This window comes from Mastomys coucha, unplaced genomic scaffold, assembly GCF_008632895.1.
Source record: "Mastomys coucha isolate ucsf_1 unplaced genomic scaffold, UCSF_Mcou_1 pScaffold18, whole genome shotgun sequence".
Taxonomy (NCBI): Eukaryota; Metazoa; Chordata; class Mammalia; order Rodentia; family Muridae; genus Mastomys; species Mastomys coucha.
The window spans coordinates 66904703-66931949 of record NW_022196900.1 but is presented as its reverse complement, the minus strand read 5'-3'; the positions used below and the strand labels follow the sequence as shown (position 1 = coordinate 66931949).

General features: G+C 51.6%; 1 protein-coding gene across 7 annotated transcripts in view; it reads right to left on the bottom strand.

The window, feature by feature from the left end:
• Glis1 (GLIS family zinc finger 1) overlaps positions 1–27247 on the bottom strand; it is a 193762-nt gene that overhangs the window by 14247 nt on the left and 152268 nt on the right. For 6 of the 7 annotated variants that reach the window (XR_004120964.1, XM_031378087.1, XM_031378090.1 and 3 more), the window contains 2 exons: positions 5905–6066; positions 1551–1661 (listed from right to left, as the gene is read on the bottom strand). Coding sequence is in view for 6 of the 7 variants with exons in the window: in XM_031378087.1 (XP_031233947.1) it covers positions 1551–1661; positions 5905–6066 (273 nt within the window). In the remaining variant the exon portion in view is untranslated. The remainder of the gene's footprint in view (positions 1–1550; positions 1662–5904; positions 6067–27247) is intronic. The other variant, XM_031378089.1, reaches the window with a different exon arrangement.

The following is a 27247-nucleotide window of genomic DNA, read 5'->3' as shown; positions in this document are numbered from 1 at the left end:
GACCAGGCTAGCCTCGAACTCAGAAATCTGCCTGCCTCTGCCTCCTAAGTGCTGGGATTAAAGGCATGTGCTCCACCTTTCTGTTCCACCTTTCAAATGGGTCCCCAGTGCTTCCAGGATGGAGACCCCTGGCCCTGCGATCCTATCCATCTCCATCATGGGGTTGGTGTGCTCCCAGTACCATCTCTATCTGCCCGTTCATGGGACAGAAGTTACCTGCTCCCCCTGCCTGCATACATCTTTGCTGTTTTATTTTCTGCAATGTCCATGGTCACGTGCGTTGTCCACAGTGCTCGCTGCTCACATTGCTTAACCAAGTGAACGGGCTTGCCCTCCTCACATCTTCCATCTTGTTGGTGGTCCCAGTTTGGATCCCACCTGTCCGTCCCTTCACTCTCACAGCCTCTGATACTTGAGCAAATGTGACTCCCTGGGCCCCTGGACACTGAGTGCTGCAGGCCAGGATGATCTGCTGCTGCTCCATGGTTGCTGGCCTGCCTTACTTTATGACCTGGAGGCCCTGGCAGCTTATTTCTCAGGCAAACATTCTCCTAGGTTTTTGGTTCTAGTGAAATGAACCACCATCCGATGTGTCTCCTGGGGTCCTGATGCCCACCCTGGGCTTCCCAGCCCAGGTCTCCATCATTTTCTCCTGGGGCATTTCCACTTGTTCCCTTGCTCCCAGGGCAGAGCTCTTGTTTTCCATTTCACTCTAACATGCCCCTTCTCCACACAGCCCCAAAGGCATCTCAAGGCTATGTCCTTTTGTTTTGTTTTGTTTTGGTCTCAAGATGGCATTAAATGTCCTTGGGACACAACTCAAACCTTAGGCAGTGTATCCAGCATGTGGGACTGCCCATCTACGTATAGAATGCACTGGTTCTGCATGTGCCGTGGTCATTCCAGACACACATTTCTTACCTGTCTCAGCTGCCTGTACTCCAAGGGCATGGCAGTCCCCACCCCTTCAACGTTTGTGAATCTGTGTCCTGTCACTCAGTCCTCACCAGCACCTATGGCCCAGCCAGCAACTGAGGAGCAGGAAACACAGGCATAAGGGCCACCAAGCTAGCTGTGGAAGACTTTGCAGGTGGGACCAGAGGTCATACCCCTATTCTTCATGGTTCCTGGTGCTTTTCCTGGGACCTTTCTGTTCTCATACGGATGAGCCAAGGTCCCTTATCTGTGCCAGAGATGACCTCCCTGCTATCATTATCTCATGGCAAGGAGCCTCCTCTTGTCTGCCTCACATCACTGGAAATGGGTACCACGTCTTTTGTTTTATACCTGCGATGCCTAGCCCAGGGCTGGGTATCAGTGCCATGGCTAAGGGTGCCAGTCTGTTGGTGGGTGAATGTCTATCAACTTGGGGTGATAAAGGTAGGGTTGTGGGCTGGTATACTGGGTAGGAGGCAGACATGGGCAGATGGAAGAGCAGTGGGCATTTACTTGTATGTAGAGAGTGCTGTGCACACAGACATGGGATACTTGGACAAGTGGCTGGGATTAGAGGTTTCTGCAGAGATGGGGCTGGGCTTGTGACCACCTACCTTCTTACGCACCTGCTGCTCTTTGGCTGAGTGGGCCTTCACGTGCTTGCGGAGGGAGCTGGGGTCCGTGTAGCGCTTGGAACAGCCAGGGATCTGACAAGCATATGGCTTCTGTAACATCAGAGGGGAATGAGGGATATGTAAGCGACCATGGTTGAAGGTGAAGGTCCCTTATGTGGTCTGCCATGGGAAGGGTGAGGAGGTAAGGGGCAGGCTGCAGTCTGAAGGCTACAGACAAGGGGAGGTCACCTGGTCTGGGGGAGGAGAGTGCCAGGTCCCTGTTCTGCCACCATGTTAGGAGTCCAGGCCAGTTGCTTCCTGTCTGCAAAAGGGGGCTGGCTGAACCTATAGGTCTTCCTAGCTCACACTGGCTGTGATGAAAATGCCATCATTAGCACAGCTGCACCGAAGCAGTATGTGGATCAGGGGTACACAAGAGGCTGTCCTGGGCAGGAGAATGAAGAGAGGAAGAGGGGATGGCCCAGGGCCAGCCTGGGTGACTGCTGTTAGGCAGGTCCAAGTGATATGAGCCACAGCAAGCAAGGTCTTCCTTCCAATAACTGGGAGGATGGAGGGAACTGACCTCAAAGAGCATAAGCTGGGGTCCAGGGGCGAAGGCTGTGCTGTCTGCATGGGCCAAACCCATTTTCTATGACCATTCCCACCAACAGGGGACTTCAAGGCATCCCCTTGCTTCTGTTTAGACTCCTGCCTCAGGTTCTCCCATCTCCCAGACCCTAATCTCTTTCCATGCAAAGTCCCAGAGCTCTTGCCACAGTGTAGCCAGGGTCCTGCTTCTGTACACCCCTCCACAGACCTCTGATAGTCAGGATGTAGGTCAGCTCTGGCACGGGCTGGGGTTCCCTCCTACCATTGTCCTCCCTCATATCCCACAATGCTGCTCCTTCCTACCCCACCCAACCCACATCACCTCCTCTTTACCCTTGCTCAGATCCTGTCTTCTGGATTGACCTGAGATTCCCACAGGCCACGCTGTCCCTCTGCGGTATCAGTGAGGGACCCATCTAATCTTGCTCAGGTCCCAGAAGACCAGCGAAGGGCAACTTATGGCCCTACATGCATCTCACAGCTCAGGGTCTTTCTGAGACCTCTCGGATACTACTGAGGCACGAACTTCACAGGGCTTCCTATTTGAAGCACACTGAGTGCTTTCATAGCCCTCAGGACTGCCTCCTGGAACTGCAGAGGATAGAAGTCTGTGGTCGCACGCACTCATGTGAGTGTGTGTGTGTGTGTGTGTGTGTGTGTGTTTAGGAAATGGTACCTCTCAGAGTAAGCCCCAGGGACTGTCATGTCCAGTCACACATACCAAATGGAGCCACCCATGAGCCTCAAAGCAATTCTGCCCCTGCCAGAGGCAGGAGCGCTGGGAGAGGCACCCACTGTCCAGGTGGGGAGAAGCAGAAAGAGATGACCATAACCATACCTTGGAGCTGCCACGGAGATTGCCAGGTTAAAGAATGGAGAACAACAAAAAGAGAGAGAGAGTGGTGAGAAGCTGACTAGGCCAACAGGAAGGCAGGGGAGGGAGAGGGAGGCCTGCCTGAGACTGCCCACCACCTGCTTCAGTATTCAAGTCCCCCCCACACTCACACAGCCCCTCACATGAGACCCAACCTCCACTAACTCACTCACACTTACCACCCCCCCACCCCACCCCTGTGGAACCTTACCCAACCCCAGAACACTCTCTCCCATGAGCCCTGCCCTGCCCCTGAGCTGGTTGGCCCCAGGCCTTATCCCTTGGGAATGCTGATACAAATCCACACGCTGTGGTCAAAAAACAAACAGCTCTGTGTGGCAGGCACACTCGCTTGGAAACAGGGCAGCAAGGCCCATCTTTGTGTTTGTTTTTCCAGGGCTTGACGTGTATCGAACATTCCTCCGGCCCAGCTCCCTTGAGCCCTCAGGAAACCCCGTGGCTATCCCAAGCTACCAGCCAAACCCTAGGCCCGGAATCCCCATACAAGCTCTAAGGCTGGGGCTGTGTTATTCCCGTCAACAAGGCTACTCTGCCTTATCTGTACGAAGCTCTGTGAGCTGGATAGAAAAGACATTCTGTCTCTGAAGGCTTCCTGGGTGCAGCACTGCTGAGCACTGGCCACTCATGGTTCCCTCTGAGTCCCACACCCACCCATGAGAATTGTCCCAGTTCAGAAGATGTCATAGCCAGCGGGTATGTGTGCCTCTCTGTTAGGGGACTACCTTCTCTCAGAGCCTCCAAACAGTCCAATCAAATAAACAGAGGCCCCATCCTGCTGACTGGAACAGTGGAAACTGAGGCCCACACTGGAACAGTGGCTGCCAGGGCCAATCCCACACTGGTGTGGCTGATGTAACAAACTAGGATAGAAAGGGCTACCTGGTTTGCATGCAGGCCTCTTATTGGTCACCTCAACTATATACCCTCTATTCTTACCACTGAGAAAACTGGTGTACAGGAGGTAAGCTTTCTGACAAGTGGCAGAGCCAAAATCAGAGAACTGCCTCCCTGCCATGGGCCCTGTGCTCTCTGATGCTGGGACTGAGGCTGGGTCTCTGTGAAAGGTCCTGTGTGTAAGCCTGACCCGCAGCCGACTTGAGGGGTGCATGCTAGGACATGGTCTAACAACACAGGAACTGCCTGCCCATGCTGTCTGGGCAAAGAGCTGGGTGTGAGTGGGGTTCGGGGCCCCCAGACCTGTCAGAGATTTCTTAGATAGATGAAGGCTTAGAGTAACCCTGTGGGCTTGTGTGAATCTAACCTGGCCTAGCCCTCAGGGCTGGGAAATACCGTAAGGGTAGGAATGAGAAAGGAACAGGAAACTAGAGAGGCTATGGGGACACGTCCCAGGCCTGGGCAGAGGTTCACTGTTGGACACTTTATGGCTTCAAGACAAATCTAGGGGTGCTGCAGTAATAAACAGCATCTCTCAAGGGCAAGTGCATGCCAAGGACCCCAAGGCTGAGGTGACGGAGAGGAGGGGCTTGGAAGAGCCACAGATCACTTCAGGTCTCAAGTGTACTACTGACAGTGTAGTTTCTAAAAAGAGCGAAGTTGAGTTTGAGTTGGGGACAAGGACTATTCCTTGTCATTCTGTCCCTTCTTTTTAGAGACAGCCCTTCAAGCTTTTCCAGCAAAGAAGCCCCGTGCTTGGAGTCAGATAACCATGTATCTTGCCTGCCACTAACACAGAAATGATCTGATTTGGGTCTCAGCTTCACCTGAACTGGGGCAGGTGTGTGACACTATGGGGCTGGAAGAGAGAGGGGGCACAGTCCAGAGTCTGGCCTGGCTCCAAAGTTTCCTGTGATTTTTTTTTCCTCTCACTTTTTGACTTCTACCGCTTTACGGCTTCCAATTTGTGTAAACTGGTCAGTTAGCCTCTCGGGCCCCCATTCCCTCATCCGTGTACTGGATGGGATAGGTTTATCTATCGAGTGGAGCCTAGCCCTATCCCAGCTCCCCAAACATATGCGGCACAGCAGAGAACTGCTCTGAAGTCCAAACGTGGGTTCTTCCAGCAGACTCCAGCCTTGAACTGCACACAAGGTTGGGATCCCCCCAAGACACATGCCACTTTCCCTGGGAGACTGGCATGAAGACTGAGTCTGTCACCTCTGCCATAGTCAGCCATGCAATCGTGAGCATGCACAGGACCCCTGAGCCCACTTTTCTCCTGTGTCACATGGGTCAGGGACCTTGGTAGCAGTATGGGGATATCCTGAAAGTGCTGTTAACTGCTGATGTTACTTGCACAGGGGAAGCGTGGAGCGACCTGGGACAGAGCTGTGGGTCTCTGCTACCTGGCATACAAGCAAGGGCAGGGAGGTGGGAAGAGTCACAACACTGGATGGTCAGGCTGCTGTGGCAAGATGCTGGACCTCGTGTTACCAACTATAGCTCCTTAAGAGAGAAAGAGAGCCTTAGAGAGCCTATGTTGTTCCCAAGTGAGGAAGTGGCCTGCCAAAGAAAGTATGTGGGAGGGAGGGAGAACATCCACTTTCCCATAAAGGCCCTGGGGTCTGGGCTGGTCCCCATGGGCCAAGTAGGGCAGTCTCAACTGGAGGCCCTTGTGAAGCTTGGTCTGACCATCTTACATCCTCACTGAGGACATATGGCCATACCCAAGTTATGTTTGCTACAACTGGAGGATGATGGGGAAAATCTATCTACTTAGTGGAAAGGGAGCCCAGTAATTATCCTACACTACAAAGAACACGGCCCACCCACTCCTGCCCTGTGTGACGCCGCAGCCTGCGGGCCCAGGAAGAGACTCTGCCTGGAGAGCAGGGTCTGTAGGCAGCCCTGTTCCACCCCGGCCTCCCGGCCTCCACATTCAGGCCTACCTACCGTGTCGAGGTGGGTGCGTTGGTGCTTGGCACGGTCGCTGGAGTTGCTGAAGGCCTTCTGGCAGCCTGGGTGCTGGCACAGGTACGGTTTCTCGCCTGTGTGGCTCCGCAGGTGGATCTTCAGGTTCTCCAGACGGGAAAAGGCTTTACTGCAGCCTTCGAACTGCAGGAGAGGCTGATGAGGGGCGCCCTCAGCCCCGAGGGCCCACCCACCTAGAAACAGCACCTCTTCGTATACCTGGCCCAGCCCAAACTACCTGCTGTCCTCCCTAAGCCCCTGGGAACATGGCTCCTGAGAAGTGTTCATGAATAAAAATGTAGCCAGACTTAGAAACTGCTAGGGTGGGACAAGAGGACCTCTCTGCTTTTGACCTTGGGTGTAACAACCCATACATGTGCCAGTTGTGCACCCTAAGTTAGCAACTCCAAGGCAAGCCATGTCTGAGCATAGAACCCCAGAAAGTGGGAGCCCAGCCTAGACTGGACAGGCTCCATTCCTGACAGGCTCTGGCATGCCCTGAGCCCTTGATGTATCTGTACCTCTCCAAAGGTGAGGCTGTGGCTCTCCATGAGGGACGTACAAGGTGGGCAATGAATGGCAAAGGGCGCCATCCTTGATAACTGTTGTGAGACTGGTCAGTAACCACATATGTACACTGAAGTGTCAAAGGGTCACATGTCACTGAGCTGTCCTATGCCCACCATCTGGTAGGCTGCTTGCTAGGCACTGGACAAGTAGTAGTCACAGTATGGCTGTTAGGTTCCTGGCAGTGAGTGTGTGAAGAAATGAGTCATAGGACAGGAAGAAGAATATGTGGCCTCTGCCCATCCTCCATGGCCTCAACTCTGTGTCCCTGCAGTCTCTGCTGAGCCTGGACCTCTCTTCCATGCCTTTGGCTTATGTATGTCCTCCCTGCCTCCTGCCCTGGTCTCCACACCGCTGCCCTGGAGTCCCGACACACCAGTAGAATCCAGCGGCCCCCTCCTCACAGGCCTGCCACCTAGCATTCTATTCCTGTGGCATTCTCCCTCCTGCCTGCCTGGCCTCCTCTAGCAGAAGGCAGTTTTTAGCTTCTGTTTACGCGTGTCCCTCAGCAAGGAAGGATGTCTCTCCTGCCCATCCGACAACTTCCTGCTCAGCCTTCAAAGGCCAACTCAGAGGCTTGCTGGCTGGGTGAGTGAAGGAGCAGACTCCAGCTTTTGGTGTGTGGTGTCATCTACTGCCAGCCCATGCCAGCCAGCCCTCCAGCTCTGTGTACTTCAGGGTGTGGTGGGGGTCCACAGCAGCTGTAACCTGCTGCTCCAGCATGGTGCTGGGTTTTAGTTACAAACCTCTGAAGCATGTGACATTAATGTCCTTGTTTCAAAAAGATTGGTAAAGTAAAGTGACCTGCTCAAACAAGGTCATATGACACAGCAAAGACAAGGTATAAGCCAAATGCGATGTCAAAGCCTAGGTAGAGTGATGGAGCCACTGGCTTCCTCCTACTAGTACAGGGCTGATATTCTAGCCATAAGCACCTAACCCAGGTTATAACTGTGTGACTCCAATCCTCTACACTAGGTCCCCCTGTGCTATATAGAAAGCAGCTGGGGACAAAGAGGGCAATGTTTTCTGGGGGCTAGGGCTCCAAACGGCTCTTCTATCCCCTCCTCTAGGCTCCCCCTCAAGGGAAGGAAGTTGCTGAAGGTTCTGTTGTCTCTCTCTCCTCTGAGCTGCCATCTATTCCTTAATGCCTTTGCAACTCTAAAGGTGCAGTACCCAATAGCAAGTTTGGGTCAGAGTTAAGATCCTGTAGTCCATCTGGCTTCTGTCCTTATCCCTATAGCAGTAGGCACTTTAATCTAGGGAGACTCTGTGTGCCTGGTAATTTCTAGTGTGGGGATATTCATTTGGATGGGGCAGCTCCAGCCTAGGCTGGGTTTAACCAGGATGTCAAGAGAACTCAGACATGGGTACTGACTGCCCTCTAGGAGGACAAAATCGCACAGGAGATATACATGTCATCAGACAACATCACAGCCAAACTGACAGAGCAAGAGAGCTGTAAGCTATGGAAGCACAGACTGATCCTTTCGGACAGCCTGGGAACCATACATGAGATGCCTCAGAGTGAGTGAGGACTGTCCCAAGCATGGAGAAATGCGAAGGGGTGTGGAAGACACAGTACCTGCACATACCAGCACCCATGTCTTCACTCATCCCACTGATGCACCTGGGAACCCATTACCATGACAGCATAGCTCAGTCTACAGTGGGCCACAAAGGGTAGACTGAGGATCCAGCACGTGAAAAGGACACAGGTCCCCTCTACTGGGGGAGGATCATGTAGGGAGTCAGAGTTAGGCTGTCCTGCAGCTCAGATGACAGGCTGGCAAGTTTACAGTTCACACTAGGGACAGTGGAGGTCATGGAAGGGCGGATCAGATGTACTCTGCAAGTGGAGGTAGGGGGCAGGGCCAGACACACCCCCTGGGAACTAGAGGGCTAGAGTCATATATGAATTATGAGAATCAGAAGGAATGTGGGGAATAGGGACAGTGCCAGGTATACATGTAAGAAGCCACCTTTTAGCTGCTAGTGGCAAGTGGGACTTGGAGAAGAGGCAGAGAGAAGGCAGTTGCTGCAGTTACAGAGGACCACTGAGGCCCATCAAGAGCAGAAGCCATGGCAGAACTTCCTGTACAGCCACGAGGACAAGGGTCAGAGACAATGGCCCCTTAGATACCAAGTGGGTCACAGTACATGCCGCTGCTGGGGTCAACCTGGGTCTCTAGTTATGGGGGCTGTTGCGGAACAGTGAGTGGCCAGTGTCTCCCTGCTCACTACCAATGGCCTTGTGCCAAGTCCACCCCTATGTGATGAAGGGCCCTGGGCAGAAACAGGGCTTTTCTCAGCATTCACTTTGGCCTTCAGTTGCTTTCTGACTGGTTTAGGGGAAAGGCTGTTGGAAGAGACCAATAACTCCCAGCTGCGTGATTTCTCTGACTTTGCAAGAGTCTGTCAGGCTCTGGGGATCGCTCCCGCCAGGAATCTATGGATCCTTGTCTGGGCGTCAGAACACCTGTTTCCCCATCCCTGCCTCTGTTCAGACTGTGTCTCTCCTGGGATGTCCTCCCTTCCCACTCTGACAATTTAATGTATACGTTTTTCAGAGATCCAGGATCTATGTCTTCCAGGATGGCCCCAAATGTCTCTCCCACCCCATACAGCCCACACACCGGCTGTGGAGAGATGACTCAGAATTTGCCAGTAGTCTCTCCATCCGGAAGGCCTTTTCTTAATACATTCACGAGGCCTTGGAGGGCCTTTCCTTCCTTTCCCCCTTAGCAAATACACGCCTCTGTTGCTTAGGCATCACCTCCTAGGAGAGCCTTCCCAACCCCACTTGCGACTGTGGTGGAAGGGTTTGTGTCCTAGGAGTGGCCTGTCAGATGAGGTCAGAGATGGAGAAGATGCTGGGAGTGACCGTACGGTCAGAACGTGTTGTGCCTGGCTCCAATGGGCCTGGTGCTGCCGCAGCGTGCTGTCCCCATGGCCTTCTGGGTATGTATAACTCTGCCCATCCAGACGAGGGGCTGAGGCTCAGTGGCACAGAGCCTCAGTGATTACAGATATGGCCTCTGCTACAGACTATCCCGGCAACTATTGGCCGCTCACTCCCTGAGTGATCCCAGGCAAGTTCCTCGGTGAGTCTCGGTTTATCTGTAAACTAGGGGAATGGCACTAACCTTACTGGATGGGAGTCCTAAGTGAAATAACATACGGCAAGTTCTGATCTTGTCACTGTTGCTGCTGCTTAAGGTCCTAGAGCAGGTGAAGTGGCAGTTGGCCTGAGGCAGTCTCTGGCCTGCTACACCTATAATAGAACTGTTTGTGCACATGTACATGTGCATCTGTCTGTCTGTCTGTGTCCACCTACTTCACCCTACCCTTTTCTCTTTATTCCCTCACCCCCTGTGGCCCATACCTGGCTAACCCCCTCATCATACTCAATCTTCCAACACAAAGGCCCAAATGATGCAGAGATGTCTAAGGGGTGAAATGTGGGGCCTTCCAGTTGCAGGACTGGGGATTACTTACCATGGCCTTCCTGAGGGCTGAGCCCCGAGGCCTGGGTTTTGACAAATGAGGTGCCAAGAAACTCATCTCAGGGAGAGAGCAGGCACAAGCACTGACAGTTCAAGCTGCAGGGGCACAGGGGCTCTAGAGAACCAATGAGCCATCATCATGGAAAGCAGAAACTGGAGCTGGGGTCTGCTTCTGATCACACACATAGCAGAGCAAGTGAGCTCTGGCACTTCTGATCCTGAAAAACTTTACAGAACACTCTTGTACTATTACTGCCATAGATAATATGCCACCAGACTCCTCACTGGGGTGCTCCAGCATGGCTTCTGCTGATAGGACCACCTTCTACCCAGAGGCTAAGCTAGGAACCTGCTCCCTTCTCCTTAACCTCAGCATCCCTCGGAGGTGCCATCTCTCCAACACCTCTTCATGCTTTCTCTACCCATTGCAGCATGACTCACCTGGGTACCAAAAGAGCTGCTTGCCTCTTCCAAGCTTACTCCCACATAGCATCCAGAATGAGGACTTAGCACCTAGATAAGAATGTCCTTATCCCTCGTTGCTACAACTAGGCTTGGATCTCTCGCACTTTATTGTACATACATTTTTACCCTGCATTCTGGCCAGTATGATCTGGTTCTGGTAATCCTTGACAGACTCATCACACACCACTGTGCTCCAGCACCTTGAACAGTGTGGTACCAGTCCATCTCTTAGGTGAGTTCATTTTACCTGTCCAGAGCCCAGACATCTCCTGGGCACATGGGGAGGGTACTGTTTGTGAACCAAAGCTTGCATGTAGCATCCTGTGGGCCTGGTTTTGATGCTATCAATGGTCTCCAGACAGTTCCATGGACACCTCTTGCTCAGGGTAAATTTAAACACACTGTTCAACTAACCAGATAGACTCCTGGTTCATCTAGCCTGAAACAAATAGCCACATGGAAATAAGGTGACTTTGGGGGAAAAACTACCTAGAGTGTCTAATAGTCTCAAAACATGTCAAGATAGGTGGTTATCAACACTGAAATACATCCTAAGAGAGAGTGGTATGAACTCAAACTATCAGGTGTCTAGTGATGCCCTTCACATACCTACCACTGCTAGTGCTGTGTACATTTCACTGAATCAAGGCAATATACCCTGCTGGGGAAGTGACTTCCCAGCCTCATTCTGCAGATGACAGAAGTGAGGTTCAGAAGGATGATGTCAACACACTCACACAGCCAATCAGAGCTGGCCTGGAGTCTGACTGATATGGCTGCACAACCCTAAACTCTTAGCCCGGTGCCTCAGGGTACTCACAGAACACCTAAACCAGGCCATTACTCCTGTGATTTCAAACTGGGCCCAACATGGGTTCTGATTCTCCACAAATCCAGGCCAGGGCCGATGGTGGGAACGGTTCTCTGTGGTGCTGCCACACAGAAAGGGAAACCCGGCCAGCCTGGTGGAGAGGACAGCAGGGCTGATCCACAGAGTGCAGAGCCTCGAAAGGCCCTGTTCCCACATGTGGGGCGCGTTACGAAAGAAGATTAAAATAATGGGGGAAAATACCCCGGGAACCGTGAAGCCCCGGACCATCTGGAGTTTTATAGTAACAGGCAGGGGAAAATCAGCCTAATTGAAAAAAGTCCACTGCAATCCATTACTGCTGCGTGCAGCTCACAGTACGGAGGGCAGGAGATGAAAGACAGGGGAGCCATTGCTGGAGCCAGGGAGGGGGTAGCATCTCTCCCCAGGCCCAGCCCAAAGACCCTTCCAGTTCTGAATGGGGAGGGGGGTTAGTCAAAGCCCAGGACCTCTCAGGCCCTGGGTTAGGCTTAAAATCTGCAAGACTGGCTAGGTTCTCCAAAGTTGCCCTCTGAGCCTTCGCTCATGGATCAGGGCTGAGATCATGCAGGAGAACCTTCAGGGTGGCAGACACAGTTAGCTCTGGTGATGATGTCTCTCCCTCTGGCCCCTGGAGAAGAATCAGGGGCTCTGTTTCACACATAAGGTGTAGGATGACACCATGCAGAAACTCACATAAGACCACGAATTTGGGCAAAATAATATCCCATTCCTGTCCTCATTTTTCTCCTCTCTAAATGGGACCATCACAAACAGCTCTGAGGAGGAAATACATTGATAGACCCAGAGTAGGACCTGGCACACAGTTGGTGCCTAATGAATGTCAAGTTTCCTCCCTGCAGCTCACATGGCCCAAGAGGAAGGAAGGCCCAGTTTCTCATGCCCTAATGAAGAAGCTGGATGCAGAGAATAAAGAAGAGGTTTGGGGGAATGGGGCGTGAGGCAGGGCAGGGGAGGAAATGCCTCCAGATTTGGCATTTGCCAGTGACTTGCTTCTAAACAAACACATTTCTGGTTTAAGGGTAAAATATATTGAGTTACAATAGCCTGGCAGGCCATTCAGAGATCAACTTCTCATTTTTGTACAAACTTTTAAGTTACTTTACAATGATTTAGATGGGAGAAATGTGCGGTGCCAGATTCTTCTCCAAGATGTCAAACAATGCTGTGCTTGGCCAGCTTTGGCCAGCCGTCTGGGAATTGAGGGCCACTCCTTGGCCCCTCATCCTGGGAGAGACTCAGGCTGGCCCCAAGCGAGTGTGCCAGCCTATGATTCCCTTGTGGCTTTCACAGGGTTCTCCAGAGCCCCAGGCTTTGCCAGTCCTCTGGGGAATGGTCAAGGGCATGATGGGAAGGGACAAACATAGAAGGCTTGTGGATGTGGGGCTGAAGGACACTGGGCTGGACTGTGCCTCTAGACTCCGAGGCTTCTGGAGGAGGGTCTAGTCCAATTTTGAGCACCTAGAATAAGTAGGCAGCTGTATGCGGTAGGGGACTCTGCCCTGAGGCAGCTGTCCCATTTGCTACATACCTGTGACCAGACCAAACGCCCTGAACACTGTCTCTCCAATCCCATTAGATAGGCAGAGTGCCCAACTCTACTAAAGGTAGAGATGGAGGCCCAGAGCAGGTGAGAGTCCTTGAGCTCATTGAGGATGGGGTTGGAGTTCACCCCTGTGCTGAGCTTTGTGCCTTGAGGCACACTCTTATGCCAGGCAGGCCAGTGTGGCAATCTCCTCTTGCTAACCCAGGTTCCAGGAGTCCTTGAAATCACCCAGAGAAGCTGGCAGACTGTGGTAGTGGCAGGCACAGAGCAAGGCAGGGGAGGAGGGGTCAAAGGAGTCATGCCTGTCCTGGGAAGGCGGTTTTGAGGATATGGTACCTGAACTTTTCCTTACCAAGACCACATTGACCACTCTGGGTCAGGCTCGCCTTGGGCCTAAAGCCTCGTCCACAAACAAAACAGGTTTCTATTCCCAGTAGTTGAGGGAAGCCTAGGGACTTGTTTGTCAGCCAGCAAGCACCAAGATGCCCTCCCTGCCTTTCAGGGATATAAAGAGAGGCTTGGCTAGGGGTCAGGGCTCTGGGAGAGGGGAGACAGGGGACTAGATTTTTCTCTAACACATGCACAACAGGCCACCAGATAGAGACGCAGAATCACAGACACACATACCTATGTACCCTAAAATGGACTCTTTTCCTCTCACCCTAGCAGTATGTCAAAGACAGACCCAGGTCACCAGCACACTCATACATACACACCAAGACCTAGATATGTTCTCCCATACACAAGCTCTACACACATGCTCCACACACTCCCACACATACCCTATAACTCATGACATTCAGGACACCACACACACACACACACACACACACACACACGCTTGTACACACACCCAGATACACAAGCCTCAGATACTACCACCTGCACAAACATGCCAATTCTAACCATCTCTAGACACACTCACTGACACACAGCCTGTGTGGAACACAAAACACACAGAAACTGACACACATGTGGAATAAGGCTAGCCTCGGAATAGCCAGTACATGTGCTCTGGAGGAAAGCCATGCCACCTAGACACAAAGCTTCCCTGATGACACACCAGCATCCAGACACCTACTTGGGTCCCAAGGCTATAGATACGCTTGTACTCCCAAGTGTACTCTTTGTCTAGACCCCAGTGTACTCTTTGTCTAGACCCCAGGCATCTTCCTCTAAGAGGCAGCCCAGAAGCTTTATGGAGAAGAGGCTAGGTACCCTGATCCCTAATTTTCACAGGGTAGCTATACCAGGCTGGCTTTGGGTTGGGCAGAGAGCCTGTGAAAACCCCAAGACAGTGGCCTCCCTCCTGGCCTCCCATGCCCTTCTCCCACCCTGCTCTGTCCATACGTCATTGCCCTCAGCCTGCACCCATGCTGACCCGTCCCACAATGCCCTTGGTTTACTCTTCAGTCCTTCTGGTTCTCTTAGGCTTGGCTCATACTGAGGCCTTTCCTAAGCATCTTTCCTGCTGGCCCGCCATGAAACTCCTCCCACCGGTGCTGATGTGGACATCCCTGCTCATGCGTCACACCTTCTTGGTGCCTTGCGAGAGGCCCTGGAGCCTCACATCATCACACTTGCAACACAGATGGAAGCCAGTGCTCAATGAAGGGCGCCCAGTAGAGGTGGCCTGAAGGAACTGTGACAACCTGGGCCCAGGGCCACAGCCCCGTAGGCACCTTCAACCTAGCGAAGGACACGGAGAAAGCAGCAGCAATCGCCCGTGTATTTAGCCACAGCAAGTCCAACTATATAGGAACTGAGCTGAGGAGAACCATCCTCATGGCCAGAGCCCCAGTGTGCTGAGCACTCCTCTCCCCTGGTCCCATCAGCATCAGAGAAACCCTGGGAGAGGCAGGAGTAGGCTTCTGTCCTTGACAGATGGTTAAGTAGAGGCACTGAAAGGCCTAAGGCAGAGCCTCAGTGTGTTCAGGCTGTGGTTCAAGGAGATAGGTGGAGAAGGTATCCAGTGATGGAGGTCCACATCTCACAGCTCCTCCAGGGGCCTGTAAGCTGGATGAGGCAGGGAGGTCCTCATGTCAGTCAAGGCCTCTGCTCTACGGCTCACAGTAGTCAATGCTGTCAATGGTTCTGCTTATGGCCCATTCTCCAATGTCCATAGTGACATCCTGTTACATAGCCATACCGAAGTCCATCACTAGGCCAGGTGCCCTGGGAAGTACCTCTCCCTACTAGGTCTCCCTCAGTTCTCATCTAGAGTGGGGGTGTGTGGAACAGAGGGAACTGCAAGTATTTAAAGGCAACAGAGTGGAGATGACTCGACAGAAGGGGTGGATGGGGCAAGTTCTTGGCTTCTGAGCAAGCTCAAGACCAAGTGGAAAGAACTCTGCAGACTGTATACATGAGTCATGAAGTTAATATGCAAATGATGCTTCTGCCATTAACCCACATAAGAGTGCCCAGGATGGTTCCTGGTGTATGTGAATACCTGTTAAGGACTAAATGAAAACAAGGAGCAAAGGTGACCCAAGGAGTCCTCCTCCCTTTTTCATCTAGAGCCACATTCCAGGGCAGAGTGGGGAGGTAGCTTGTCCAGTGATGGTCTCCCAAGTTAGGTCCAGGAGTGAGATTGAGGGAGAAAGAACAAAGTCCCCCAAACTCCCAGCTCCCAAACGGTGCTCTGGCCAGGGCAAAGCAGGGTCTCTCAGGTGGGGAGGCCACACCCTAGAGGTGCTGATATTTCTCTATTGAGCCTGACTGCCCTTTTGGTAGTTTCTGTGTGTCTCGAGGAAGTCTGTCCCTTACCAATTGGGAAGACAGATTTTCAGAACCAGCACATACTCAATCAGATAGACAGGGGACAAGTGGACTTTGACCAGAAATGGGGCACCCTGGCTTAGCTGGTGTCGGTGTTAGAGGCCTAGAGTCCTTTGGTTCTACGTAAGCCTGCACGTCCCACGATTGAGAGAATGCTGCAGACTGCTAGGTGCTGCTCTGTGGGCTTCTGGGGATGGGCTCCCTGGCACAGATGCCTGTGCTGTGGCGAACTTAAAAGTTAAATGTATTCTCCACACATTCCAGCCATGGGCTTCAGAATGAGCTCTGATGTAAGTAATACAGAGAAACAGAGACAAGAAGGAAGACCATCACTGGCACCAATGGCACCCCTCAATCAGGCTCAGCAGCCCTATCTATGCCCTGCTTGGCTGATCTTCAGACTCTCCTAGATGGAGGGGCCACAGTACCACTTTTCTTAGATGAGACTTCCAAGGACGCTCAACACCAGGGCTCTTACCATGCACTGAATCAAAAACAAAGTATTACGGGGATTGAGGAAACACAGACCACAGCAAAGAAATGACTAGAGTAAGAACAGTAACTAAGTCACCAGAAAATGTGGTCACGGCCATACTGAGCAAGCACTCCTAAAACCACAAATCTCCAGCAGTGAAGTCCAGCCCAGTCTGGGGTACCACAAAGGCCTGGGTTTTCCACTATCCCATGGGTGCTTCCTCTCTAGGGCCAGAGAGCAACACACATCTGTCACCACACCGAAGCACCAGCTATGAAAACCAAAGAACTAGGTCTATGTGATAAGCAAGTCCCTGAGAGGAAGCACTCGCTTGCTGTACCACGGTCCTCTGAGTTCCGGGGACACGAGGCACTTTCTGGGACGCCAGCTGCCTGGATGCCTGGCTCAGTGGAGCCTTACTACCCCGACTTAGGGGACGGCTGGAACTCATTAGCATTATGTCAGGAATAATGTGAAATTAAAACATTTAGCTTTGGCTTCAAACACTGAGGAGGACAAAAAGAGAAAGATGCCGCTGCACTGAGCCGCTCAGCTGTGACCTGGGTACCCAGAGTTCAAAGAAAAGAAACTGCTGCTTAGCACTTGGGCCCAGGCAGGACCCTAAGACTGCCAACAAGGCCAGGGATGCAAAGTGGAGTCTTCAGCCCGATCCAGGAGGAAACTATAGTCCAGGATCCAGACTAGGGAGGCCTTCTCGCCTCCATATGCCCCGCCCCACTCTCCTGCTGGCGTCCCTGTTGCTATTCTGAATCTATTGAATTCTGTTCTGCTCATTACCTTTCATGCCCAGCATCTACCCCACGGCCAGGATTCGTAGACTGCCAGCTGCTGTTGTCATTGTTAAAAACCCATCTTAGGCTTAGAATAGGAGCATAGCCTACCACCCCCTTCCTGCCCGCTGTGGGTTTGTTAGTCCAGCTCCTTAGCCTACAGGGGCAGCCTAACTTCACTTTCACAACACAGTTCCCTCTTCTGGAATACCCTTAAGTGTCAGGGTTCAGCAGCAATAGGGATGGATGTCACAGCAGGTACCTTTAGGGATAAAATCCTGAGCCTCCTAAGTCTACCTCAGCCCAGGGAACCTGTCAGGTCTAGCTGGGCCTCCAAAGGCCCTCATGTGACAGGTGGGGACACCTCAGCAGGCCAAAGGCTTACCAAGGCTTTCTCTGTCCCCTAGATCTGGCAGCATATGTACCCTTGTGGTCCCAGGGCGGGATCTTCCTGCTTCCACACGTTCATCCTGGTGGATGAAGTATTGATCTTTGAGTCACCCATGTCTGGATTCTGATCTGATGCCCCTCCGGCTAACTCGGGCTTCAGCAGATTCTGGTGCCTGTCAAAGGCTGTGATTGGTACAAACCATCTAACGCTGGCCTTCGGCATGCCTGCTCCATTGTGAGAATGGTAGGGATGCGACACCTCAGCGCTTTTGTGAAGAGACAGTGCTGGACACTGCTGAAGTACTCCTGCCCACAGTCCTCAGCATAGACAGAGAAACTGAGGGCCAAGGCTGCGTGAGGCAGGTATTTAAAGGGAGCTGGGTGCCTGGAGAAATAGGAAAGGCAATCTAGGTGATCCCCAGGTCTGGCTAGCTGGTGGCGTAGTAGGGCCAACTGGAATTCATTACCTCATTCATTCACTCATTCATGCCCCACAAGCCCCCAGACAACTGTGCACGGTTAGATGCCCAAAATACACTGTGGAAAAGCAAGCTCAACATGGCTCCCTTTAGTGTGTTTATCATGTGACAGAGAAAGGCCTGGAAAACCCTCCAAAATGATCACAGTGGTCAAGTCTGAGTGGTGCCATCAGGGGTGACCTTTTTCTTGCTATACTCTACTTTCTTCAAACATTATTCTCACCATCTCCCATTTCATACTACGTTCTGTTATAAAAAGTGAGTGATCAGTGCAGTCCTTTATGGATTGTTTGAGGTTGCAATTCTAGACCTGTCTCTTAGTTCAGCATGTAACCTTGGGTTACAGCAAGTGCCTACTCTCCTTGTGTAGGTAGGAAGGTCTAAGCCATGTCTGGATGGGACACTCACTCCTATGTGACAGGGGTATAGGGCCTTCCACTAAGTTTCTTTCATAAAAACATGAGGACGGTGTGGTGACTTCCAGGAGGAGCTGACGATTAGGTGGTGGGCAAATGGCTTGGAATGAAGCCCACCGTGTTGGCAGCTACATGCCTATATTGGGGAACCTGTATGTAGGCTACTCCCTGGATGAACTGAAAGAAGGTCATAGATGCCTGCTCACAAGGATGAGCTCACTGAGATCCTGTTTCACACACGGTGGCCAGTGATGACAGAGGTATCAGGAAGACAGAGTGGCAGGTTTAATTAAACGGTGGTGACAGACAAGGAGGACAGAAGAAGAAAACTGAGCTGCAGAGCCCTGGGAAGGGGCAAGTGCACCCTCAACACCCATCAGCCTCAAACACTGGAGCACACTCCCGAGGCACCTAGCTCGGGCCTGGGCTATGGATCAAAAGACAAGTTCAAGTCCCAGCTCTGACACTTGCTGGCTCAGGTTTTAAGCATGTCACCTGACCCCTGTCCTGTAGCAGAGGTGACATGGCCCTCCCAGAAGTAGATTTAGTGTAAGGACTCAAACAAGATCAGGGCGGCAGGAGCAGTAAAGGGTGGGTGGTCTGCTCCACACAGCCAGTGCCTCCTCCTGATGGTGGGAGCACCATCCTCCTCTCAGAATGCCTGTCACCTGGCTACTCCAGCTCATCGCCACCCCGTTCCCCACCTCTGATTTCCCTAGGCTTCTTCCCTCCATCACAGCCTCATACTCAGCAAGTAACCTCCAGACTCGGTACTCATTCCTACTGCTTCAGGAAGAGGTCAGACATGGGGCAGTCTTGGTCTTGACCTGGCAATGGACCAGATATACTGCAGGTGTTCCCAGACGGTCTGCTGACGGCAACAAACCACTCGGTCAGAGTCAACCTTCTTGTCTTATCCCGCTGCTGGGGAAGGGGAAGACCCTTGGCTTTCACAATCACAGAGGGTCTGAGGCATGGGGATGGGGATGGGGATGGGGATGCCGCAGATACAAACAACAGAGACAGGCTCCAGGTTGAGTGTCAGATTGGTTAAGACAGCTTGACCTCATCTCCAACCTTCCAGCCCTGGACTCAGACTGCAGGCTTCCTCCAACAACAGCGTCCATCTGGGTAAGGGCGACAGGTAGTAGAGGTAGCAGTGGATGCTGTCAGGGCTGTACCTCCTGTCATGGTCACAGTGGTAGATGGCGCTCTGGCCTTAGACTCCATTCCTCTACAGCACGGGTTCTTCTGAGGCAGGACACAGTGATTAGTCACGTCTGTGAGCCTGCTCCCCTCCCACTATCCAGGCTGACTTGGCAAAGCTCCCACAGCACACTCAGCACCTCTAGAACCTCTCCACAGCAGAGCTTTCAGCGGGGACCTGCAGGACGGTGAGGCCACGATCTTAGGACACACTTGCTAATTGACACAGCAGCGTTCACTGCTGCCGGGAGGACTGAGTCACGGAACGCAAACCTGATGACGCAGGTGTAGGCGAGGACTGAGTACTGCCTGTGCCTCTCTGCTCATGCCAATCATCGGAGACCACCAGGGCACATGGCAGCCATTTCACATCACCCCCAGGAAGAGCTCAGGTCACTGTAGCCAGTCTCTCCTGTGAGGGGAGGGCTGTGCTCTCTATCCAGTGCACGCTGGTCCCCACATAAAACTGTCACAAGTGATCTTTCAGAACCCAAGCTTCTGCCACTCTGACATTCTGTCTTGTGTTGTGGCCACAGCCCTGGGCCTGAGCTTGAGGGGCAGCCCTTGCGACATCTCAGAGCTGCTGAGCTCCCTTGGCCCCTGCCCTGTGAAGCCGAGCCACCAAGGTCAAGCTTGAGGCCAGATACGCTGGGTGTGTTTCCCTGTGGTCATCCAGAGGCTTCAGTAACTCTTTTCAATAGCTCTGCAGAGAAGGAACACACACAACCATAAAACCCACCACTTAAAGCATATAATTCAGTGGGTGTCAAGCATATTCAAGCCTGGGCAACCATCACCGCATTGGTTTGTAGAACACTTTCTCCCAAAGAAACCCTGTGCCACTGGCTGTCACTCACTCCTCCTTTCTTCCCCTCATGAGTCCCCAGAAACTGCAGTCTCTCTATGCCTGTAGATTGGTCCTTTCTTTTCTTTGTTGACATGTAAGTTGAGTCACACAGCATGTAGGTTTTATGCCTTGCTTCCTTTGCTTAGCCTTGTGTTTCTAAGATTCCTCTGTGCTGTGTTGTTAGTGTAGACGGCACTTCAGTCATTTTTAGGGCGTGCTAATGTTCTCTGAAGGCCTGTAAGGGGTCAGTGGGTAGAGCTGCTTGCTGTGCAAGCCATGCAACTTGAGTTCAATTCCTGGAACCCATGTTTAAGTGGAGGAGAGGACTTAACTACCAAAGGCTGTATCTGATATCCCCGCCTGCTCTGTGGCACTCATGTCCTGCCATGACATCACACACAAATAAATTAATACATTAACAACAGCAGCAACAAAACAGAAGTATTCTGTTGTGTAGAGGTAAGAGTCCATCTGTCCATCTACTGGTGGATACATAGGCTCTTCTTTAGATTTTGGCTATGATCAGTGAGGCCACGAATATTCACATATGGGTTTTGGTGTGGATGTTCATCCTCCCTTTACTATCTTCCAGACTGGAATGGAAGTCCACACAGACGACAACTGTGTGTTAGCTTGAAGAACTGCAGATAGTTTTCTAAGGCCAGAGCACCACCACTGTGGGATGGTTCCAGGGTCTCCACACCTCCTGACCCTTGTATGAGCACCGTGGTTTTGGTTACTGCTGTTAAGCATAGTCAAGCCTCTTCTCATAGCCATGTCCCTTTTCCTGGTTAATGACGTTAAACATCTTTTTCTCTATAATTGCTCAGAGAAACGCCACTCAAGCCTCTGTCCATTCAAAAGCCCACTGTCTGTCTCTTGGTCGCTGAGCTGTGAGCTTGTTACTACGGCCCAGGTCTGAGTCCCTTCCTGGATCTGTGACTGCAGAGGTGCCAAAAAAAAAAAAAGCCACATGTGCAATCCTGACCGCACCTGGGGCCAAACCGAAGCCTCTCCAGCAGAAGCATCCTCTTCCCATGGCTCCACAGGCCATGGCTGTCATTGTGCCCACGCTGCAGACAAGCAGCCACAAAGCTGTCATCCGCTCATTTCAGCTATCTAATAACTGGCAGAGTGGATCTCGGGGCGCAAGGGACACAGCACAGCTCAGCCTGTCAAAACTCCGAGAAAGGAGAACCTCTTGAGGTCAAGCCTCAAGCTGCAGATGACCCTGTGAAGAGGTGTGCCTCTCCCAGCCGGTTAGAGCCATTAGATTGAGCCCAGCTTGGGGGTTTCCTCTCTCTCCTGCCAATCCTGAGGGATCTGGATTTGATTTAATCCCAAAAGGAGTTAGATTCCTTACAGGCAAGCATGCTCTAATGGGTAAAATAAAAAAAAAAGGAATATTCTCTCACAGGGAGTAAAGGCTGTGGTTCAGGATCCATCACTGCAAATCATGGACAATGATGCCCCAGGCTAATGACACCAGAAGGAGCTCAGGCATGAGCATCCTGGAATTGGCTTTGCAGCAGCCAGGGAAACTCTGACTCCAGCGTTCTAACTGAGCATGGAAGAACAGAGACTCAGAGGGACAGGCTCAAATTGTCCTCTGACCTCTCCACTGTAGGCCTGGAGATCAAAGTTTTATGCAATAAGATAGTTAATGGACGTTCTGGTTATAAAATACAAATAGCAGAAGACTAGTCCAATAGTTAACTTGGTAAAATTTATCCCAACTCACATAAGGGAGTGTAATACTGCTGTGAAAAAGAACGAACATGGTGTACCGTGGAATCCTGGGAGATTTTATGTTTATAATACTACACTTAACAATCCTAATTATTCATAATAATCTTTTCAACAACCCCAGTGGGAACCTGAGGGACAGGGAGGCGAATAACCTCATCCAAGATGAGGGCAAACTGGGATGGAAGCTCTTCTCTGCGGAGTGTCCTGCTGATAGCCTGTCAAGTTCTCTTGTATGGCAGAAATGGGCCAGATGATGGTGTCCTCCACGTAACTGGAGTCCTCTTCTACTGCTCTGAGAAATTTCTCACAGCTATGTTATTTATATAAAGGGACAGAGTCATCTGCTGCTCGTAGTTCGAGGCCCTGGGGAAGCGAGGAGCCATCATCTTGGGACTTGTGGTAGCCCATCCACACTCCACAACCTATGCCCAGCTGGAAGTCTCTTGCTGAAGAAGCAGGCTGAGGGTGCCCCAGCCGCCACTGGATCAAATGGAACTTAAGTCCACAGAAGGAAGAGTCCTTCCAGACTCATGCCCTCTTGTCAGTGGGATGACTGTCTCTGTCTCGACCTTTCCCTAGGCTGCCGGGAAGATGCCAGGTCAGTCGTTATGGACAGCATCCCAGAGCACAGCTGCTTGAACAGAACTAGACAAGAGCTTGCTTCACAGAGTGCTTTTGGTTACACCCCTCCACCCTGCCAGGGCTTCCTTGAGATCTAGGGACCAGCTCTCTCTCTGCTCTTCCCATGTTAAGCCTGACTTCTTGGATGCTCACTCTCTCGTCAGGCTTCTATAGTGACTATGCCTAGACGTTTGACATCTGAGCTCTCTCCATTCTCTAAGTCTGTTCATGCCTCCAAGAACTATCCCTGCATGCCAGCTAAAATCCTCATGTGGCCCTCAGTTTGAGGATGGGGTGGGATTACAGGCTCCTACATGAAAATCCAGCTAGGCCAGCCATGAAACGTGACTTCTCTTGCAGGAACTGGAGCCCTAGACCAATCCTACTCACCTACTCAACACACACACACACACACACACACTATATTCAACATATCATCAACCAAACAATGCACATTGAGCACATAAGGGACCAACCTTCTATACCCAGCAGATGTACAATGAATGCACACACGATATTTTCCCACACCCAACGCATATACAATAAGCACTCAGCATGCACACACCAGCCTCTACAACCAACATACAAACAAGGAATACTCACCAACTTTTTATACTCCAAAGGTGCACAAGTACACCCAATATACACCAACTCCTTACACTCAATATACACTCACAATACACACCCAACAATCCCTTACCAATATACATGGATGGTGCATGTCAAATACACAGCGCACACGCAGCACACATGCACCAACCCCTGCGACCTAACACATGCTCACGATGTACAGCAAACATGTTCATGGCAAAGCTAACCATCCTACTATCTTGTCACAGGCTGAGTCATCCCTGCTTATTTTCTCCACTCACTACCCATGTACACACTGAAAACATCCTCTCCAACTCCCTCCAACACACACATGCCCAAGTACATATGCATAGCTAATAGGCACATGCTCATACTCTACAGCCTTGTGACACTCCCTAAACATAGGCATATGCCACAGCCACACCAACCTCCTGAAACTTACGCCTAACACACTCAAAACACATACACACATTCTGTAGTATGTGATACACACACACACACACACACACACATCTCCCTCCAGTCTATGTAGTATATACTGCATATATGTAGTATGTGTATTACACATATATGGGGTGGAGGGGCATCACTGGATAAGGAGTGTGTCTGGGGTGGTGTTTGGGATGTGAGTACCATGGATGCAGATGGGTAATGGTTCTTGTGAATACACGGTACATGTTTCTACCACATCTCCGAAATGCACACACCTAACTATATAAACTCTCCAACACCACACTAAAACTCACACTTACATTCCCACATTTTTACATCTTAGAGCTTTCCCAACCACATACGTAACTCCAAATATAACTATACCCACCAACACACTTTGAATGCCCCATACCTATTCAGATTATGTAGCCCCACAGTCATGAAGACATGCAATTAGTAGACATGTAATCATGTAGACAAATGACATTTTCTAAGCAGCTGAAAGCTCAACATCCATACAGATACATGCATGTACAGTCACTGAGCCCAAAGCCCCACCCCCCTGGACTCTCTGCTGTTGCATTCTCCTGCCTCATACATGCTCAGCAGCTTGCTACTAAGGATGGACAGTGTGGCCACAGTGGGTAGAACTCTGCCGGTCCCTTCAAATCCTTTGACAGCCCCTCCCCCACTCCTGCTGCTTCTAGGCCTGGACCAGCTCTGCACAGCGGGGGCCCAGGTGGCAGGGGGATGGGCAGCCCTTACTAGTTTCCCCTTAAATTCCTGCCTGCTCCAGGGGTTTGCTCTTTCTTGTTCATTAATGATTAAAATACTTTATGCAGACCACAAAGATTGTTGTCTTTGTCTTTCTTTCTTTATAAAAACCAACAGACGCATTTGGGACCCTCTAGATCTCCTCCGGGTGATTTACATGGCCACAGCCAGTTCTTGGGGGAAGCAAAGCAAACATTCCCATGGTCTAAGAGCCTCCCACCCCACCCCTGCTCTGTCAGGCCCCGCTACCCAGCCACAGCCACACAGGAGGCGGCCTCTTGTGGGGCTTCCTATTTCTATTTTTATCACTCGACCTTGGATAGGAGTTGGGCAGAGAGAGGCTACCCACACAGATTTCTCTTACCTGGCTTTTTAACACACAGAACAACCTTGGCCTATGGAGGTCTAAGCTGCAACCAATCACTAGCTAGCTGTGGAATTGCCAGCCTTCCTGATGTCTCCTCAAGCCCCATAACCCACCCCACAGCTCTGGATGGCCACTGTGGAAGAGCAGGAGAGCTCCAACCTGCACCTGGTCAGGCGTGCTTAGGCTGTGCCATCCAAGCCTGGGCTACTTCCCCTGGATTTCCCAGGAGACGGGAGTCTGCTCCAAGAACCCACCCAGCTTCGATTTACACAGCTCTTGGATGCTGTGCCCTCTCTGAGAAAGCCATGTGCCCACACACATTAACTATACACTTCTTAAATGTCTTAGGGGACAGGGCATTCCCCTAGCTGACAGACAGCATGGGAAACAGCATACATGTGGCCTCTGCTCTCTGCGGGTCACACACTAGTGAGGCCACACAGACACCAATCCAGCCAGCAGACAAGGTCAGTCAGGGTAATATGGTCAGGAAAACAGTTGGCCTCCTGATGTGACAAACTAAGGTGACCTTTGTCAGGGAGGTGGGTGGGGAAGGCCTGTGTGAAGAAGAAGCCAATCTGAGAGTGAAGAGAGCTTTAGAACTCTAGTTAGAAGAATAGTCACTTCAAAGGTCCCAGCCCGAGTGTGGCAGAAGGCAACTGAGTGCTGGGTCAGAGTGGACAAGGGATGGTCCCAGCTGGCTCCAGTGCCCCAGTCAGGGCTGCCTCCAGGTACAAAGAAAGCTAGACTGTGGTCATGAGTCCAGTGTCTGCTCTCCAAGAGCGCCTGTCCATTCAGCTCCCAGGCTTTGTGCATTTCCTAAACCAGATGAGGAGGCAGTGATAACCTCTCGATGGCTGATGTGGAAACTGAGGCATGGAGAAGCTGTCAGCCATCTGGGTCAAATGATGAATTGTGAGACGAGTAAGACTTGGAACCAAATCCTTTCTTCAAGGTGTCCAGAAGACCACTTCTCCCCCCCAACACACACACACACAGCCCTGCAGGGCAATGTGTGGATACCAGAGAAGTGAGCACTGGGTTAGGTAGGCACCTGGCTACTTATACACGTTAGCTTACAAAAAGAGATTGGACTTCAGAGACGAAAGTGACTTGGCCAAAGTAACAACAGAACAATGAGGAAGAGCCTGGATTCAATGTAAATAAATCTGTTACCACAAGGTTAACTAAGTTGTTAGCATCAATGAAGGTTTGGGTTTGAGCCTAGGGGAAGGGTGTGGGTAGGGATGGGGTCATATTAGAGAGGCAGCAACACAGGCCCACCAACCTGCCCATATGTCCTCTGGACCTGGGGTGCCACCCTGAAGGAGAACACACTGCCCTCCCAGAGTCCCATCACAGCCACAGACACATGGAAAATGATGCTTTCTCAGTAAGCATTAATGGTCACAAAAGCAGGCAGTGGCCTAGCCACTCTCTGGATGTCTAAAACTATCTCTCAGCAGACCTGGGTGACCCTACCAGCTTTTCTAGGCTCAGGGGTCCTGAGGCCAGAATGTTCCAGAAAGACTTACCTCAACATTCATATCTAAGGACCAGCCCCCTCCACTCTGGTGACCAAGTCTCTCTCCTCTCTCCCTGCTTAGAGAGAGGTGCTAACTGAGGGATTCTCTAGGCTTGCTCTGTTCCTGAAATCTCTAGCCTGGTTGTTTCTGTCACGAGGCGTGTGTCCCCTTGGGCAGAGCTTTGGAAAGGCTGCAGTTGATGCAGAACACAGAGCTTTCTAAACACAGAGTAGGGAACACCTATGAACCAAAGGCTCGCTGCTATGTGTGTGAGCATGTGACACAGCCCTTGCTACCCTCTGGAGCTGGGGTCTTGTCCTTCAGCCTCTGGAGAGGCCTGGAAAGAGTCTCTGTGGAATGTGCCACGAGTGACCAGTGGGAAGCCAGCACATAGAAATGGCAGTGAGCAGAAGATGTTCCCCTCCAGGTTTAGAAGAAGGTAAGCACAGACCATGTGCAGCTTCCTCTCACGGACAGTGCCACTGAGACCTTCTGCAGGCAGCCTCATGCTTGGCTAGGGCTGCACGTGACATGAACAGCACCAGGACAACCCTCCATCCCCACAGGCTTCTTATGGGCTGGGTCTAGGAACAAATGTATCTACTCGGCCTCTATTGACTTGCAGGTCCCAGACAGCATGGATGTTGTATTACCAGTCTCTGGATCAGATCACTCCAGTGTGCTTATCATGATCTGCACTTCACAGAGTGAGAAACTGAGGCACAGAGCACTGTGCACCTCCTCTGTGCCACTTGGATAGGAAGCTGAATCCAGAGGGAAGGGCAGGGGGCTAGCTCTCAGCACTGAGACAGGCAAGAGAGAAGACAAGATAAAGCTTAGGTTCTAGGCGCCAGCATGAAGTTCAGGGTCGCTTGGGAAGTGTGTATCTGGCTCTCTGGGCCATCAGGTGGGCCTTGAAACAGTCACA